Genomic DNA, 18,719 nt, shown 5'->3' on the forward strand with positions numbered 1-18,719 from the left:
GCCATCACTGTATAGTTTACATCTTCCTTTCCTCCACAGATAACATTCTACCATCACATAGGGCTGCTGGACGGAGCTCTGCAGCTTCTGACTGAAGATCTGCTTTCAGGAGAGGATCTGCAAATCTGGACTGAGACCAAACCAAATGCTGACCCACTCAAAACCCCTTGGATAAGATCATCAGTGACTTTCAGACACAGCCAGGAGTTTCGGGTAGGAGTGTGTGCTTTAGTCTCTGCGTATCATCAAATCACATTTATCATAAAATGAGATCAGTGGAGGCTCTCATTTCCAGAAGAATAGAATTGCTTCTTTCTATCTACAAACACTTACAGTCTTATGGAGCACAAGTGTGCTGGTTACTCATGCCTGTGTATTGCTTTTAGTTCACGTTCGTATTTAAAGGCAGCTCTGGAGTGATTGAACTGAATTAAAGTTAATCTTAAACTTTATTTGTTCCTTTTGGTTCAAGTCTTTGCTGCAACTGGATTTAAAACAGTTCTGTTTTGTCCACATCCACCTTTTATACACTGGGGTTAATTAGACAGTGTTATGGTGAGCAGAGCCAAGAGAACATACATAATTGGTAGGCATTAAAAAAAAGGACCATAGCCCATACTTAGCATCTTTAGCCCTATCTGGACGGCTTCACTTTAGGTGCTCCTTTCCATGGAGATTCACGTAAAACACAATAGCGAGTGGAAATGGAGGAGCTACTGGACGCAATGTCATGTGACTGAGAAAGTGTGGGGTGCAATTTTTTTATGATGCCAGATCACTTTCAGTGGCCTTACCTTTTCTGAAAGCACAATTCAGCGTGCCATTCCAACAGGACAATGCTCGTTCAATAATCAATTGCCCATAATCCATAATATTTTTTCTTTGACAATGAATGTAGTTTGCTGACAGAAGATGACATACAGTAACAGTCAAAAGCGTGGACACACCTTCTCAATCGATTTTTTTTACATTGAGAATTAATACTGAAATCATCCAGACTGTGAAGGAACACATAAGGAATTATGTAGAAACTTAAAAGTGTAAAACAAACTAATATATTAATAAGCATTTCAGTGCTCTTATCTTGGGTGCTGTTAACTTGCGTTTTCTCAGGCTGGTAACTCTGATAAACTTATCCTGTGCAACAGAGGTAACTCTTGGTCTTCCTTTTCTGGGATGATCCTGATGAGTGCCAGTTTCATCACACCATTTTTGTGGTCTTTGCGACTGCATTTGAGAATACTTTCTTAAAAGTTCTCGGAATGTATTTTTTTCTATACTCAGTATAGAACAGTATTATAACATTAGTCAAATAGGGCTATTAACTGCATACCAACTCTACCTCTTCACAACTTTACAAATTATGCTGATAAATACATTAAAGGTGCATGAAATTCAAGTCATTAACTCAAGGCATTAACTCAGCTGTTAAATTAAAGCTGTGATTCCGGGTGACTCTACCTCATAAAACTGTCTCTGTCTAAACAAGAGGGGCTACTTTGAAAAATCTAAAATATAAAACAAATTCTGATTTGGTGACACCTTTTTGTATACCTAGTAGTTACATATGTTTTTCCTCATAGTGAGGATGATTTTTATTATTAATCTACAATGCAAAACATTCACTTAAAAATAATGAAAAACCTCTGAATTAAAGGTGTGTCCAAACATTTGGCTGGTACTGTAATAATACAGAAGATTCTATTATCTTTTTTTATCTTTGTTTTATTCTAAATTGCTTTTTTTTAAACTGCTGAAAAAATAAATAATAAATGTAACCTTCTGTAAAGTATTAATAGTGCTCAGTGCGTGCTGAATGAGGGAGAAAGCAGAGAAAGCATGTACAGATGGCCCTCACTCAGTCAATGGTCAATCTGCAGGCCTGGACGCAGTCCAATCCTCTTTCATGTCTCTTCTTCTCTTGCTTCACCTTCTGCCCTACTGATTGGATTGTGTCCTTCCTTTCATTTCCTGCAGTTTTTCTCTCTTCCATTCCAAAATGACTCACCTCACCGCTTTCATGAACCCATATGCTGTCTGTCTGTGCACTACTAAAAAAAAAAAAAAACTCAGAGCTCCAGATAAAGGTGAACTCTGCAGAGATCTAAGGCACTCAAATCTTGTATCGTTTGTTTTTGAAAATTATTTACTAAGCTAATTTATAACAGAAAATTACATTAATGACAAATAATAGTAATGTGTCCTATCAACCAGATGCATTGTACTTGATCCTCTTATTGTTTAACTTATTTTTTTACTTAACTATCTATTAAATCCAATTGTAGTTTTTAATTCTTTTCCAGGATAATTTTGAGTTTGTGTTCAGTAAATTTGGTTGGTTACAATCATATTGAAAAGATGTTTATATATATATATATATATATATATATATATATATATATATATGGCAAGAAAAGAACAAATCCTCTCACACTAAACAAACTAATGAAATGCAGCATTTACAGTTGGAAAAAAGTATCTGAACTCTTTGGGATTACTTGGATTTCTGCATAAATTGGTCATTAAATGTGTTCTGATCTTCCTCTAAGTCACAACAATAGACAAACACAGTCTGCTTAAACTAATACCACACAAAAAATTATGTGTTTGCATGGTTTTCCTAAACACAACATGATAACATTCACAGTGCAGGGTGGAAAAAGCATGTGAACCCCTAGGCTAATGACAGTGATGAGATTGGATGTGTTGGTTAAATCTGCCCTATAAAAAAACACACACCAGTTTAGAGTTTGCTGTTCTTAAAAAGCATTGCTTGATGTGAATCATGCCTCGCACAAAAGAGCTCTCAGAAGACCTAAGTTCAAGAATTGTTGACTAGTATGAAGCTGGAAAAGGTTGTTCATGTGTCCACGGTAAGACAGAAGGTCTACAAATGGAGAAAGTTCAGCACTCTTGCTACTCTCCCTAGGTGTGTTCGTCCTGTAAAGATGACTGCAAGAGCACAGTGCAAAATGATCAATGAGGTGAGGAAGAATCCTAGAGTGTCAGCTAAGGACTTATTTGTGTTGACAAATGGAAGCCACTGCTGTCCAAAAAAAACATTGCTGCAAGTTTGAAGTTTGCAAAAGAGCACCTGGATGTTCCACAGCACTACTGGCTAAATTTACTGTGGACTGATGAAACCAAAATTGATTTGTTTGGAAGGAACACACAATGCTATGTGTGGAGAAAAAAGGCACAGCACACAATCATCAAAACCTCATCCCAGCTGTGAAACATGGTGGAGGGGGCATCATGGTTTGGAGCTGCTTTGCTGCCTCAGGTTCTGGACGGATTGCCATCAACTGAAGCTGGATGGAAGATGCAACAGAACAACGACCTAAAACATGGAAGTAAATCAACAACCAAATGGCTTCAACAGAGGAAAATACGCCTTCTGGAGAGTCCTGACCTCAATCCAACTGAGATGCTGTGGCATCATGACCTCAAGAGAGCGATTCACCCCAGATATCCCAAGAATATTGTAGCTGAACTGAAACAGTTTTGTGAAGAGAAATGGTCCAAAATTCCTCCTGACTGTTGTGCAGGTCTGATCTGCAACTACAGGAAATGTTTGGTTGAGGTTATTGCTGCCAAAAGGATGATCAACCAGTTGTTAAATCCAAAGCTTCACATACTTTTCCTCCCTGCACTGTAACATTTTAACATGTTATGTTCAATAAAACCATGCTAACATATAATGTTCTGTGTGGTATTAGTTTAAACAGGCTGTGTTTGTCTATTGTTGTGACTTGGATAAAGATCAGATTACATTTAATGATTAATTTATGCAGAAATACAAGTAATCCCAAAGGGTTCACATACTTTTTCTTGCAACTGTCATTTTGCTTGGTCTGCATTTTTATTTCTCCTTTGGGATTAGTGGGTGTCATGGTGGGGACGGAATACAGACACTCGTGGAACCAGTTTTGAGATTTTATTAAAAATACAGGGTTAGAAAACAGATTACGCCAGCAAACAGGTACCTGGAGGCAAAGACCATACCAGAGTCAGGAGACAGTCCAGAGTTCATACACGAAGTAGCCAGTATCAGAGATAATCCAGAAATCAGAAACGTAAACAGTCCAGGTAATACACAAGATAATCCACAGTGAAGGCAGAGGCAAAAATCGAAGTCGAGAACAAAAAGCAAGGTCATACACGGAAAACAATCACAGAATATAACGCTTTGTAAAGTTGGCGAAACCAGGCAATACGCGGCTCAGGTGTGTGCGTGCAGTGTCCTTAAATAGGGCAGGTAATCAATACTCCGGACTTCCTGGAGGAAGCAGGTGAGGTGTCACGTGAGTGGGTGTGTGTGTGATGTCAGCTGGTGGTGCGTTCTGGGTAGTGTAGTTGTTAGACTGCAAACCTCCATTGGAGCTCAGTGTGGAAGGAACAGAAGCGCCAGATGTGACAGTGGGGGACCTAACTTATTTTTTTTACTTTATTAGCTTTCATTAGGCAACTGTTCTAATGGAAAACTATTTAGGAAATGATTCTGTTTTTTTTCTGGGTTGTATAATATGTTGAATAAACTTGCTGTAAAGAACTTCTGTACAGTATAATCATGGAACAATTGCACTTGATATTCTAAAAAGTTCTAAAATGTTCTGACACTTTTTTTCGGTGTGAACGTTTGAACTAGCTGTATTTACAGGGCATGCCTTACAGAAGGACGCAATCCTGTACAGCCAGTCTCATCTTCATTAAGTCTTATTTCTTTTGTGCATCATTAAATGTATCATTAAACCTGCAACCTTGTGGTGATGGGAATGAGGCACTTTGCTGCGTGGGCACTTGCTGCGGCTCATTCCGCAGTTTACAGAGCGCTTCAGTACTGATGTTATTGCTGCGGTGATTTGGGCCTGTGCACTGCTGTTATTTAAAAGCAGTGAAATGAAACACATTGAGCCTTTATCAGTCCAGTATTATCATTCACACTCATAAACTGCATTGCTGGAAACATCAGCTGATGGACTTTGAGTAGTGAGATCTGCTAAGATCTGAGCCTGATACACAGAGGCATGTGTTATGATGGGCGTTTACATTTGATTAGTGATCAGATTGGGACTTGTGTTCTTTAATAGGTTGTGATGCTGTTTGTACTAGGGATGAACCAAATATTTGGCAGAATTGGCTATTAAAATAAGTACTTCTGGTGTTCAGATGATTTAGTTAAATGAACAAATTATACTGAAAAGATCACAATTTGCATGCCTTTCTTTCCATTAAGTGACACTACTAAGGATGCCTACATTTGAAGTGAGCAAGGGTTTCACCATGTTTAACTTCTAATGGGAAAGCTGAAGCTCCTAAGTAAACAAAACACTTCAAACAATAGCTGGATGTTAATCTACACAGATTTTCTCCTAAAAAAACTTTTGGGTCAATTTGGGTCAGTGAAGCGCTTTCCTTTATTTACAGTAAGCGTAGATTTCCAATATTTTGACTAAGGGTGAGTTTTCAGTGAAGTTTCTCCAGCACTAAGGCTGGGTGCAGCAGCATTAGCATTAGTCACTAACCGTAGCACTAGCGGGGCGTAAATGGCGTTCGATAATGCTAGACTGAGGAACCCTGAGTGTTCCAATAACCCAGGGCGCTATCAGCTAGCAGTTTGTCCCACTGTGGTAGTGTGAGGACAAGTGGTCAGTAGGTTACCAGAGAGAGGTGATGTAGAGATGTAAAAACAGTCTGGAACCAGGTAAGAATCCCCCTTGTTTATGTTTATGTTTGTGACCACTGAAGCACCAAACCCCCCAAAAAAAACAAAAAAAACAAAATGAAATATACATAAAATGTCTCTTGAGTAGGTGCCCTGACATCATCACACCCACGTAGCTTCTTTTAACACTGTAAACACGCAGACTACAGTAAAATATACTCACCTCTGAACAGCAAAAAACCTAGCGCTGCGGTTATCGGCTAATGCTAATGCTGCTGCACCCAGCCTTAGCGCTGAAGAAACTTCAATGAAAACTCACCCTTATAATGCTGTACTTCATACTTTGGCTTCACTGCTCCTTAATACCTGACTGTTGATTTTTGGTAAAATTTAAGGAATTTAAATGTGCCTTACTGTCCAAAAAATACAGTCCTCCTTTAGTAGAACCCTATGAGGCAACACATGCTATTTTCTGTATAATTGTTCGAATTACACTACAATAAATACAATAAATACAATAAATACAAAAGAAGAGACAATTTAAAAGACAGGACAGTGCAGTACCGATACGGTATAATAAAGTGTATAGTGAGGATAAGGTGCAGAGATGTGTAACATACAGAAACATATAGAACATATATAATCACAGCAGTTACTGAGGTAGAGAGTTTATAGTTTTTGAGAGTAGCAGCAACTATTGCTGATAGGAATAGAGACATAACAGTCTGTGTGTGTGTGTGAAGTACAGTCTTCGTGTGTGTAAAAAGGTGGTCGGGGGGGGGTTCAGTTCAGTTCTCAGTGAGTGTGGTGGGTGTGTGGTGAGTGGGGTGGGGTTCAGCTCTGTCTCTGTGTGTTGAGGAGTCTGACTGCCTGGTGGATGAAGCTGTTGCAGAGTCTGGTAGTGGAGGCATGGATGCTCCTGTATTTTCTGCTGGACGGCATCAGAGCGAAGAGTGACGGCATCAGAGCGATTAGGATGCATCATCAACACAGCATCATAGTTTATGTTAACAAAAATGTAATTCATGTGTATGAAATAATGTAATACTATTGTACTCCTATATATCCACAGGTGGTGATCCGTGGACTGATCTTTCACAGCACTGATCCTGGTGAGGTTATTGCATTTGATGACCTGTCCTTCAGCCAAGGCTGTGTACTAAATGCAGGTAAGACACACACACACACACACATTTTTTGTCATACTGATATTTTTCTGATTATCAAACTAACTTTAACTTCAGACAAAGGCCCTGTGCCCCCTAAACCTAATAACTTGGTTCTGCCACCCGTAGCAGCAACAACTGCAATCAAGCTTAATCGATAACTGGAACAAGTCTTTCACATCTCTTTAATTCAGCCACATTAGACGGTTTTCAAGCATAAACGTCCTGTGCCACAGCATCTTAATCAGATTTTTAATCAGTACACCTGAGCTTGAGGTCACAAACAGATAGTCGGATATTCTCCTTCTGGTACACAGCAGAATTCCCGATTCCATCCTGAAGCAGCAAAGCAGCTCCAGATCATCACACTACCACCACCAGGTTTTACGTTCACACTTAGAAAAGTAAGTACAGCTTTGTACCTAAAAGAGTACAAAGCTTGTCGCTGGGGCTGTACCTTATATTGAGGTACAAAAAAGTACCTTTCAGTGAAAGTCCTTTTTTGTACCCATGTTTTTGTGCCAGTAAAGATTATAAAGATTATAAACATTATCATCAACTAAATATGTGTCAAGAACATTCATGGTGCAAAATTGTCTGGCTCTCAACTAAAAAAACGTGTAAATAAAATATATATTGTTTATTAGTACAGTGATTCAAAATACTGAATGTACCTTTTGGCTGGTTAAATGGTACAAATTTGTACTTATTGCTGTTAATGACTTTGTACTTCAGAGGGAACAAACCTGACCCTGTAAAGACCAATATTGTACCATGAGGGTACAATTATGAACAGTGTACCTTTGAGTACAAAAAAGTACTCCTTTCGTACCTCTGTTTTTTAGAGTGTTCAGTATGATGTTCGTTTTCTGAAATTATGTGTTAGTTTTATGTCAGATGTCAAGAAATATTTACCCAAAGTCCCGGAGATCATCAAGAGTTTTTTTGGCAAATGTGAAACCTGCAGTTATCCTGCATGAGTTGTCCATGCCCTTTTGGAGTAATTTTGGTCGGTCAGCCACTCCTGGGAAGGTTCATCATTGTTTCACGTTTTCTCCATTTGTGAATAATAGCTCTCACTGTGATCTCCTTAGAAATTACTTTGTAACCTTTTTCCAGACTGATAGATGTTTAATTACTTTTTTCTCATCTTTTTTATCATCAGTTTTTTTTTTATTTCTTCAGATAATATGCTGCTTCATGTGGCCTCAGTTGCTCGGTCCTGCCGCTTTGCGCTCTATAACATCCGAAAAATTAGACCGTTCCTGACGCAACAGGCCACCCAACTCCTGGTGCAAGCGGTCGTCATCTCACGCCTCGACTATTGCAATGCCCTGCTAACTGGCCTCCCGGCCTGTGTAGTAAAACCACTCCAGATGATCCAGAACGCAGCAGCACGTCTGGTCTTCAACCAGCCAAAACGGGCACATGTCACCCCGCTGCTCATTGAGCTCCATTGGCTACCAGTTGATGCTCGCATCAAATTCAAAGCTCTTACAATTGCCTACAAGGTGATGACAGAACAGGCTCCTTCCTACCTGCACTCGCTCCTGAAGGCTTACGCTACCTCCCGGCCGCTGCACTCCTCCAGTGAACGTCGCCTCGCTTTGCCAAACATTCACACAAAGCAATCCAGACTGTTCTCATACAGAGTTCCCCAATGGTGGAACAAACTACCTTCCACTACCAGATCAGGAGAATCTCTCGCTATCTTTAAGAAACTCCTGAAGACAGAGCTCTTCAAAGAGCACTTACTCTCCTAACACCTCTAACACACTAACTACTTCTAACCTCATTTCCTTCTTCCCCTCCTTCACTCCTCTATCCTATTATTCCCCTTTGTCCTCCTTTTATCCCTATCCAAAGATGTTTTTCCTTTAAACTTATTTTACATTGTACTTGACTATTGTAAGTCGCTTTGGACAAAAGCGTCTGCCAAATGTAATGTAATGTAATGTAATGTAATGTAATGCTTTTTGATATCTTTTGTTGTCAAACAGGTTCTGAAGTGATTTCTTGATTCTTTAGGTCTGGCAGTAATCAGCCTAGTTGTGGTTAGTAGTGAAATTTAACTCAGCTTTCCAAAAATTGTGATTAATCACAAATTTATTTTTTAAAAAGGGCTAGATTGGTTGGGATAGTTTTTTTCCCTTAACAGATGAAATCATCATTCGAAAAATCTTATATTGAAGTCTGTTTAATAATCTGAAAACTGTAAGTATGACCAAAATGCATAAACAAAATAACAAAATAAGGCCTATAAATGAATATACTCTCACTATATCTATTGTCTTAACACATATTTGTAATGGAATGGCTTATTCTGGACCTCTATTTCTACTTTATTATTATTTTAATTGAACTAAATGTCCATTAGCATGATCAATCTCCCACTTATCAATATACAGTGCCCTCCATAATTATTGGCACCCCTGGTTAAGATGTGTTCTTTAGCTTCTCATAAATTGAGTTTTGTTCAAAATAATATAGGACCACGATGGAAAAAAAGAGTAAAGTCCAACCTTTAACTCAAGTAAATTTTAAGGGGGAAATAAAATCCCTGACTAAGAAATAATTATTCTTCATAAAATCACCAGTTCCACAATTATTGGCACCCCTAATAATTCTTAGGAAATAAATTTAATAAAAGTATTTCTGTCACTTCTACAGTAGTTTACGAAGTTGATCAGAGTATGTAGGAACATTTAATTAGTAATTCACAACTTCCTGTTTCCCTGGGGTATAAATATGACGTGACACAGAGGCCATTTATCTTCAACATGGGAAAGACAAAGGAAAATACCATTCAAGTGAGGCAGATGTGTGTTGACCTTCACAAGTCAGGCAATGGCTACAAGAAAATCGCTACTCGCCTACACCTGTCCATATCTACTGTCAGAGGAATTATTAAGAAGTTTAAAACAACTGGAACAGTGGTAAACAAGCCTGGACGAGGACGCAAGTTTATTTTGCCACCACGCACAGTGAGGAGGATGATAAGAGAAATAAAAAGTTCTCCAAAGCTCACTGTTACAGAATTGCAACAAATGGTAGCTTCTTGGGGTCACAAAGTCTCCAAAACAACCATCAGGCGCTATCTACATGCCAACAAGCTGTTTGGGAGGCATGCACGGAAGAAACCATTTCTCACTCACAATCATAAACGCAAACGTTTGGAGTTTGCTAAGCGGTACTATGACTTCAACTGGGACCGTGTGCTTTGGTCAGATGAAACAAAGATAGAGCTTTTTGGCAACAAATGCTCTAAGTGGGTCTGGCGTAACACAAGAGCTGAGTATGCAGAAAAGCACCTCATGCCCACTGTGAAATACGGCGGGGGATCAGTGATGCTGTGGGCCTGTTTCTCTTCTAAAGGCCCTGGGAACCTTGTTAGGGTGCATGGCATCATGAATGCTCTAAAATACCAGGACATTTTAAAACAAAATCTGGTGGCTTCTGCCCGAAAGCTGAAGATGGGTCGTCACTGGGTCTTTCAGCAAGATAATGACCCTAAACATGTGGCCAAATCTACACAGAAATGGTTCACCGCACACAGAATCAAGCTCCTCCCATGGCCATCTCAGTCCCCAGACCTCAACCCCATTGAAAACCTGTGGGGTGAGCTGAAGAGGAGAGTGCAGAGGAGAGGACCCAGGTCGTTGGATGATTTAGAGAGAATGTGCAAAGAGGAATGGTCAAAGATCCCTCTTTCTGTATTCTCCCATCTTGTGAAACATTACAGGAGAAGATTAGGTGCTGTTTTGTTGGCAAAAGGGGGTTGTACAAAGTATTAACATCAGGGGTGCTAATAATTGTGGCACACATGATTTGATGTTAAATAATTATTTCTTAATGTGGGATTTTTTTCCTACTGAATAAATTCACTTGAGTTAAAGGTTGTATTTTACTCTTTTTTTCCATCGTGGTCCTATATTATTTTGAACAAAACTCAATTTATGAGAAGCTAAAGAACACATCTTAACCAGGGGTGCCAATAATTATGGAGGGCACTGTAAATGTATTACCTCTAACTCAGTATTACCTTTTCAGCTATCAAAAAATGCTTCTCTGCCAAACATACAAATCAAGCTTCACAATGGCTTTCTTTCTTTAGGGTTCCATCTGTAATGTTGGAGAGAGATAAAAATGACAGAGAGAGAGAGAGAGAGAGAGAGAGAGAGAGAGAGAGAGAGAGAGAGTGGAAGAAAGAGAGAGTGGAAGAAAGAGAGAGAGACAGAGACAGAGAGGGAGAAAGAAAGAAAGAATGAGAGCAATGATATTGAAAGGCACCCAGAGAAGAAGACACTGCAGAACCCTGCTTCTAATTTCCAATAGTATTATCAATATAATTAAGATTTAATTGAATCATTAAAGCTGTTATTGTATACTGAGATTACCAGCAGACCTTTATAAAGACAGACAATTCTGACCCTTAGATCTTATTAGTCAGGAGAAGTCATTAGACAAAGAGCTATTGCTGTTACTTTGCTGTACTCTGCAAGAGTAATTGTGTAGAATCCGTGTATCATTCGTTCATTTGATATTCAATTGAGAATCAAAATCGGAAAATTAAAAAACCAATTCGTTTTTTCGTTTTTTCGTTTTTGAATATAATACCAAAAAACGAATAACGGCTTGTATTTTGTATTTTTATTTGGTTATCCAAACAAAAATTGGAAATTTAAAAAACGGACCAGGAGCCGAATTTGATTTTGATTTTGAACTTGACCCATTTGTGTGCCCCGGAAGTTACTGATTTGTTTATTCTTGGTGGGTTTCTGTTGCGCGGGAGTTCACTGCAGTGTTATCTACACAGTCTGTATTGCTGTAGGCTTTGGATGGAGTTGAGGATGGAGAGTTTTATCTTGTTCAGAGGAACTAAACGCGTTGCAGTGAAAGAAGACGATATGACAACAGAAAAAATCGGCAGGATCTTTCAGGTGTTTGTCTAACGTTCCGTAGCTAAATGTCATATTTAGTTAATGTTATTCTGTGAATTGCCGCCTACATACTTTTTTATATACGTGACTAGCTGGCTAACTAACCTAGCTAGCTAGCTGGTTAGTCTATACATGGTGTAGTAAACTTCTTCCCTCACTGTTTTCATTTGAAAAGGTACACGGTCCCAGTGTCTACATCACTGATGACAACAACGTAGCTGTATTTCCTGGAGCTGATGGCAATCAAAATCAAAATCAAATTCGGCTCCTGGTCCGTTTTTTAAATTTCCAATTTTTGTTTGGATAACCAAATAAAAATACAAAATACAAGCCGTTATTCGTTTTTTGGTATTATATTCAAAAACGAAAAAACGAAAAAACGAATTGGTTTTTTAATTTTCCGATTTTGATTCTCAATTGAATATCAAATGAACGAATGATACACGGATTGTGTAGCCCCATTTAAAATTACATATTTATTTTAACTTATACTTAATTTACATAATGTATCGACTAGGAGTGTATTGGTACAGAAAATTCACAGTTTGATTCACATAAACTCCAAGGTTTGGTATGTTTACGAGAGAGAGAGAGAGAGAGAGAGAGAGAGACAGACAGCATGAGTAAAAAAGAGAGAGCGAGAGAGACAGACAGACAGACAGACGGCACGAGCGAAAGAAAAAGAGCAAGAGAGAAAAGGACAGACAGATGGCGCAAGTGAAAGGGAGACAGAGAGAGCGACAGACAGATGGCGCAAATTTTTAGAGGCAGAGCCAGAGAGAGAGACAGACAGTCAGACAGCACGAACGAAAATGAGACAGACAGATGGCGAAAACAAAAGAGAGAGGGACAGACAGGAGGTGCGAGCAAAAGAGAGAGAGAGAGAGAGAGAGAGAGAGAAAGACAATGCAAGCTAAAGAGAGAGAGAGTGAGACACAGTACGAGTGCCTAACCCTGCGTTCACACTGAAAAGCGACATGCCACCATTAGTTTTCTACGGCAGTGCAGCGATGGTGTGGGGAGAGTTTGAATGATCTGCGTTTCTGCGCTCTCTGCTTGTGTGCTCCAACTTCCAGTCAGAGCTAAAGTCAGTAGCAAGTTGCTAATAGCAACAGTGCTACAGTACACTTTCACTGCCTGTGTTCTGTGTATTCTGCATGCATTTGTGCAAAACGAACCGTGACCCCCGTACCGTGGTGGTTGGTAAAAAAGTCCACAAACCGTTACACCCCTAGTATCGACACATTTACCTCAGCAGATTCACTTAGTTTTCCACTGTATATAATGACAAAATGAAATAAAGTGCACATATATTGGTAAATCATCTTACTTACAGTCACAAATATGATGTGGGTTGAGAGTTTACAATCTGTATTATATTATTATTTATTTAATTTTATTTTGGATCTTTCCCCATTTTCTCCTAATTTGGCTATCCACAATGGTCCCACCCCTTTGTGCGTCCCCATCACCGGTGGCACCTGCGACCCTAGGAGGATGTGGACGAGCAAAATGACTCCTCCGACATGTGTGAAGTCAATCACCCCTTTTTTTCGAGCTGCTGCTGATGAATCATTGCCTGAGCAGCTAGCGCACTCGGCGGAAAGCACAGCGGCTGAGTTCCGATACATCCGCTCACAGACGCCTCGTGTCGCCCGGCGCCACCTTTAAGCGTGATGGGCAGAGAGCGCCATCTACCCACCCGGAGGGAGCAAGGCCAATAGTGCACCGGCAGCTTGATGGCAAAGCTGCATGAGCGGGGGTTCGACCCTGAGACCTACCACTCATAGTGGCAGCACTTTAGACCGCTGGACCACTCTGCGCCCGTATTATACTATTATTGATTTGAATTGTCTGACCAGTGTGTACTGACCGAGAGCCTCAAATCCTCCTGGAGTCAACACTTCACAGTTAAAGGAATGACTCTTGTTAACATCTTTCTCTTATGATCTTCAAAACAGCCTCTATGGGGCTTTTTAGGCCTGACCTGAGGTTGATGTGAGCTGTGTTTATGAGCCCATTTGTGAGCTCATGGTGCTCCTGGTGCTTATCGGGTCGAGAAAGGTGTAAATCAATGGCAAGTTATTACCCCATTTGTACACAGGGGGGGAGTGGGACAGTATTGCGGTGGTGAGACAGGAATTCAGAAACCTCCTCAGAGGTGCTGCACAGTAAATGCAGAGCAATAAATAAAAAACAGTGAAAAGTGGAGGATGAAGTGCAGTAGGATTGTGACTAGATGTGTTTGTGGTGTATTGGGTATAGGCATCTTTTTAACCCTTTGTGTTAAGTGTTATTAATGATATTAAATCTTAAGTAGTTGTTGTAAGGCAATGTTTTTAATGCAGCAGCTCATATTCCTTTTTTTTAGTAAGATGAAATTAATTTAAACTTACATATGGTTGTAATCAATGGTATGTACAATATGTCTCATATAATTAAAACACTGTATAATCAAATACAGCTTTGGAAAAAAAAAAAGAAACCACTTCAGTTCCTGAATAATTTACTCTGATTTTGCTATTTATAGGTATATGTTTGAGTAAAATGAACATAAAACAATGTTGTTTTATTCTATAAACTACAGACAACATTTCTCTCAAATATTTTATTCCAAATAAAAATATTGTCATTTAGAGCATTTATTTGCAGAAAATGAGAAATGCCTGACCTCAAATAGTGACCTCATATAATGCAAAAAAAAAGCAATATTTGGTGGAAAAACCCTGTTTGTTAATCACAGTTTTCATGCATCTTGGCATGTTCTCCTCCACCAGTCTTACACACTGCTTTTGAATACCTTTTTACATCACTCCTGGTGCAGAAATTCAAGCAGTTCAGCTCGGTTTGATGGCTTTTGAGCATCTATCTTCCTCTTGATTATATTCCAGAGGTTTTTAATTTGGTAAAATCGAAGAAATTCATCATTTTTAAATGGTCTCTTTTTTCAGAGCTGTTTATGCACTTTTGCATATAATTCATCTGGCTTATATCCACAACTGCATTCTTATTAGCTATAATATATCCACAATTGCAGCCTTAAAGATTTTATATCTAACTTAGTTATAACTATAGTTAGAGGCAGTAAGAGAGAGAGAAAGTATTTTACAAATGCTTCTACATCACTAAGCTGATCTGGATTGGTGAAACTGGCCTGTGATCAGCTTTGGGCAGAATGGGATAATATACTGGAGCTTCAGCGTGAAGGTTTTAAGATGGTAGCGTAGCTTGTTAAAATGTTGCCGCAGGGTACTAAGAAAAAAAGAGAGAGGGGTTGAGTGACATTTTTCATCTTAGATGGTGCACGTCTAACTGTTGGTCTGTATGCAAATGAAAAAGAGGGAGAGAGCGGGAGAGCGGGAGAGGAGATGAATGACATTTTTAATCTGTCTTTGTTATTGCGACTTGTCATTTTTATTGTAAATATGTTTTATGGCTCACTTCTTCTTGCACACAGACACAAAGAAATATTTCCTCCCGGTAAATTCAGCTGCACTTTCAGCTCCTCTATAAATAACACTGCTGCATCTTTCTGTCACGGCGCTAACTACTGTACCAGTCAGAGCCAAAGATACGCATCCAGTCCGGCAGGAAGCACAGAGTCAGCACACTTCAAAATTGGTCTGGTCTCCAGACGTTACACCGGCCCAATGAGATTTGATTACATCTGCAATAAATGGAAGATTCAGGATTTGTGTCATGATTACCTGGTCAGAATCATGACACATGAACGAATCATAATTATTGCGCTCATAAGAACGGCTCCCAGAGTTATTACATTTCAGTTGAGTCTCCAATAAAAATGGTATCAGTAATAAAGACTTGCTCGCCTGCAGTCTGAGCCATTTCAGCAGTGCTGTCTAATATTAGATAGGAAATAGAATTCAGACATTTCTTACTGTCCTGAATACGGCCTCCTGTATCAAAAATCTCATGATCACCATGCAGAGGAGTCAAGTGGTGTTCTTTATTTAGACTGAAAACCAGCCAGGGATAGAATTTTTTTTTTTATTTACATCCTTTTTCCAGTGGTCTTAAATACCAATGTATGTTTTTTTCTACACTGTAAATTAATTCTGTCATCTAGAATATAAAGGAACACAAAAGGAATCATGTAGTATACCTACTAAATTGTGTTACCAAAATGAAGCATGTAGGTGCTCTTATCTGGGGTGATGTTAACTTGCGGTTTCTGAGGCTGGCAGCTCTTGGTCCTGCTTACCTGGGGCAGTCCTGATGAGAGCCAGTTTCATCATTCTTAATGTTTTTGGTGGTCTATGTCACTGCACTTAAGTCCTTAAAGTATTTTTTCATTATTTAGTTGAGTAGTTCTTGCCATAATATGGATTTTAACATTACTCCAATGTATACCAGCTCTACCTCTTCACAACTTTAAAACTGATGCTCTCAAACACATTAATAAAATAAGAAATTAACTCTTGACAAGTTCAGCACAGCTGTTAACTGAAAGCTATTCAAGGTGACTCTACCACATAAAGGTGACTGAGAAAATCCCGCTACTTTGAAGAATCTAAAATATAAAACATATATTCCTGTTTGTTTAACCCTTTTTGTTTACTAAATAATTCCATATGTTTCATAGTTTCAATGACTTATCAGTATTAATCTACCCTGCAAAAAAAGCAAGATTTCTGGTGTGTCCAAACTTTAGACTGGTACTGTATATCTTAATCTACCGTCTTAACTGCTGAAATGCATTTAAAAACATAGTCTTTTCTGTTCATTTACATAAACTGACATGCCAAAATCCTGACCCAGCAGTATGTAAATTGACAATGAAGGGTTACCCCAGGGGAGAACTTGAGCAAACCCACACCTGTATAAGTTGTGAGGAGTTATCTTGTGAGTGAGGTTGAACACTGGCCGGCAGGCTCATGTCAAGGTGATGGGAGACAGTTTAGCAGGAATTTATAATTCCTCATTCAACAGTGTACTGTGTATTACACTGTCAGTGTGTGAACAGACAGGAGAATCTGGCAGAAATCAAATACACATTCACTGTATAGTGCCCCAAAACACATATCCCACTGTTCAAACTATAGCATTATTTAGCTTACATACATACATATGTAGCTTGTCAACAAATGCATGTGTAAAGTTGTTAATCGGAGGATTAATCAGTTAATCAGTATGATTTTTTAAGACAGCAGTGTAAAATTATACTATGTTTCATAACTGAGAGACAAAAATACAAACATTTATATAATGCTGAGAATAAAAGTCATTCACTAAAGTCTAGCAACTGCTACAAAAATGTTTTCATATTTTTTATTTAATTATTTTAATAATAAATAAAAAAGAAAATAAATTAATGGAATCCCTAGTTCTCATTTGATTTCATGGAGATGATCGTCACATGCATTCAATATACCTGAAAACCTCATGACATCACTTATCATCTCACAATGAGGCTCCATCTCTGATGCAGGGCTGCAGTTCATTAAGTAAATGCCAGCCTCTAATTACAGCCATGTTAAACGAGCATTACTGAATGATGCACATGCTCTGTGTTATCTTTAATCACAGAGCAAACACATGCAACCTGGCACTGCAATGGTGGAGGTAAAATTAAATGTGGGTATCTTGGATATGTTGTCCGCAAAAGGCCCTTTAGAAAAGGAAGAAAGAAAAGATAAAACATGTTGATTTTACTGTATGTTCAACAGGACTCATTTGAAAAAAAAAAAAGCTGGTTCTTGACTTGTACCTTTTATATCACATGTATCGGAGGAGGCATGTGCTAGTCCTCACCCTTCTGGTGTTGGGGCATCGCTAGTGATAGGGGGAGTGCAGAAAAAAGTGTGGGTGGGATTATTGGCATAGCTAAATTTGGGAGAAAAGTGGAATAAAAAATTGAAAGAAAAAGAAAACTTTTGCTATTTTTTTTGTATAACTTTAATAAAAATACATTGCAGTTTTAACTATAGATGTGTGTATTGTGGTGCCATCTAGTTCTAGTTATAAAATACTGACAGCAGATGACAGTGGTTAAGCTTTGCATGTTTCCTTAATATCTGAAACATGTATCATACATCTTGATCATTTTATCATTTACTACTGAAAATATAATACTTATTGATCCCTTTTAATTGCATTATGTTCTATAAAACAAAACAGTATTAGCAGCCATCTGGAAGCCTGAATTTAGGCAAATATGTTTACTTTAAATAAAAGAGATGAATAAAGTGATGAATAAACCCTAGTATTTGAAATACTTACCTTACAGTCTGAGGATATGGTCACTGTGCTAGCTAGCTAGTAGACTAACTTTCTAACACCATTTGTTAGCCAGCTACCTAGCAGCATTAGCTAGTATTATAGCTAATAATATCGCATTAGCTATTTTGTAAGTTAACTACACACAGTCTTGACTCTTTAACTAAGCTACTTTTGAGACAGGAAGAACTACACATGAGCTGTATTTTATGCTGTATTTTGATTTAGAGATTTTGAAAGGAGCTAACACTGGCTATTTATGTTTGTCTTTTGGTGTTTTGGTCACAGTGGGAGCTGATCTTTTCCCCGTCAGAAGTTCCTCTCAGTTTGACTGCAGTGCAGGTGTGTGTGTGGACGCAGAGAGAGTGTGTGACTTCACTCCAGACTGTCCTCAAGGAGAAGACGAGGCCAGCTGTGGTCAGTGTTGTAAAGCCTTATAAATCACTCAGGATTGTCTAATGTTAATAATAATTACTAAAAGGAAGCAACTGTTAGTTTTAAATCCAGGTTAAGAAGATCCTTTTGCCTTCTTTGTTTAATACGAACCTTAATTAATGTACATATTTGTGTTTTTAATGTGTCCAGATTCTCACAGTAAATTTTTTTTATTAAATTGTAATTTTTTCTTATGTATTAGGATTTTTTTTTACTTTTTCTGGTATTGTTAATAATAATTGTATTTTTAGCAGCTTAAAAATCACTGTTTTGGAG

General features: G+C 38.5%; 1 protein-coding gene across 1 annotated transcript in view; it reads left to right on the forward strand.

Moving 5' to 3' along the window:
• malrd1 (MAM and LDL receptor class A domain containing 1) overlaps positions 1-18,719 on the forward strand; it is a 153,673-nt gene that overhangs the window by 8,370 nt on the left and 126,584 nt on the right. Inside the window, exons 4-6 of the mRNA XM_049482896.1 lie at positions 40-213; positions 6,738-6,834; positions 18,297-18,425. Of these exons, the coding sequence (XP_049338853.1) occupies positions 40-213; positions 6,738-6,834; positions 18,297-18,425 (400 nt within the window). The remainder of the gene's footprint in view (positions 1-39; positions 214-6,737; positions 6,835-18,296; positions 18,426-18,719) is intronic.

The sequence above is a fragment of the Astyanax mexicanus genome, chromosome 8, assembly GCF_023375975.1.
Source record: "Astyanax mexicanus isolate ESR-SI-001 chromosome 8, AstMex3_surface, whole genome shotgun sequence".
Lineage (NCBI taxonomy): Eukaryota > Metazoa > Chordata > Actinopteri > Characiformes > Acestrorhamphidae > Astyanax > Astyanax mexicanus.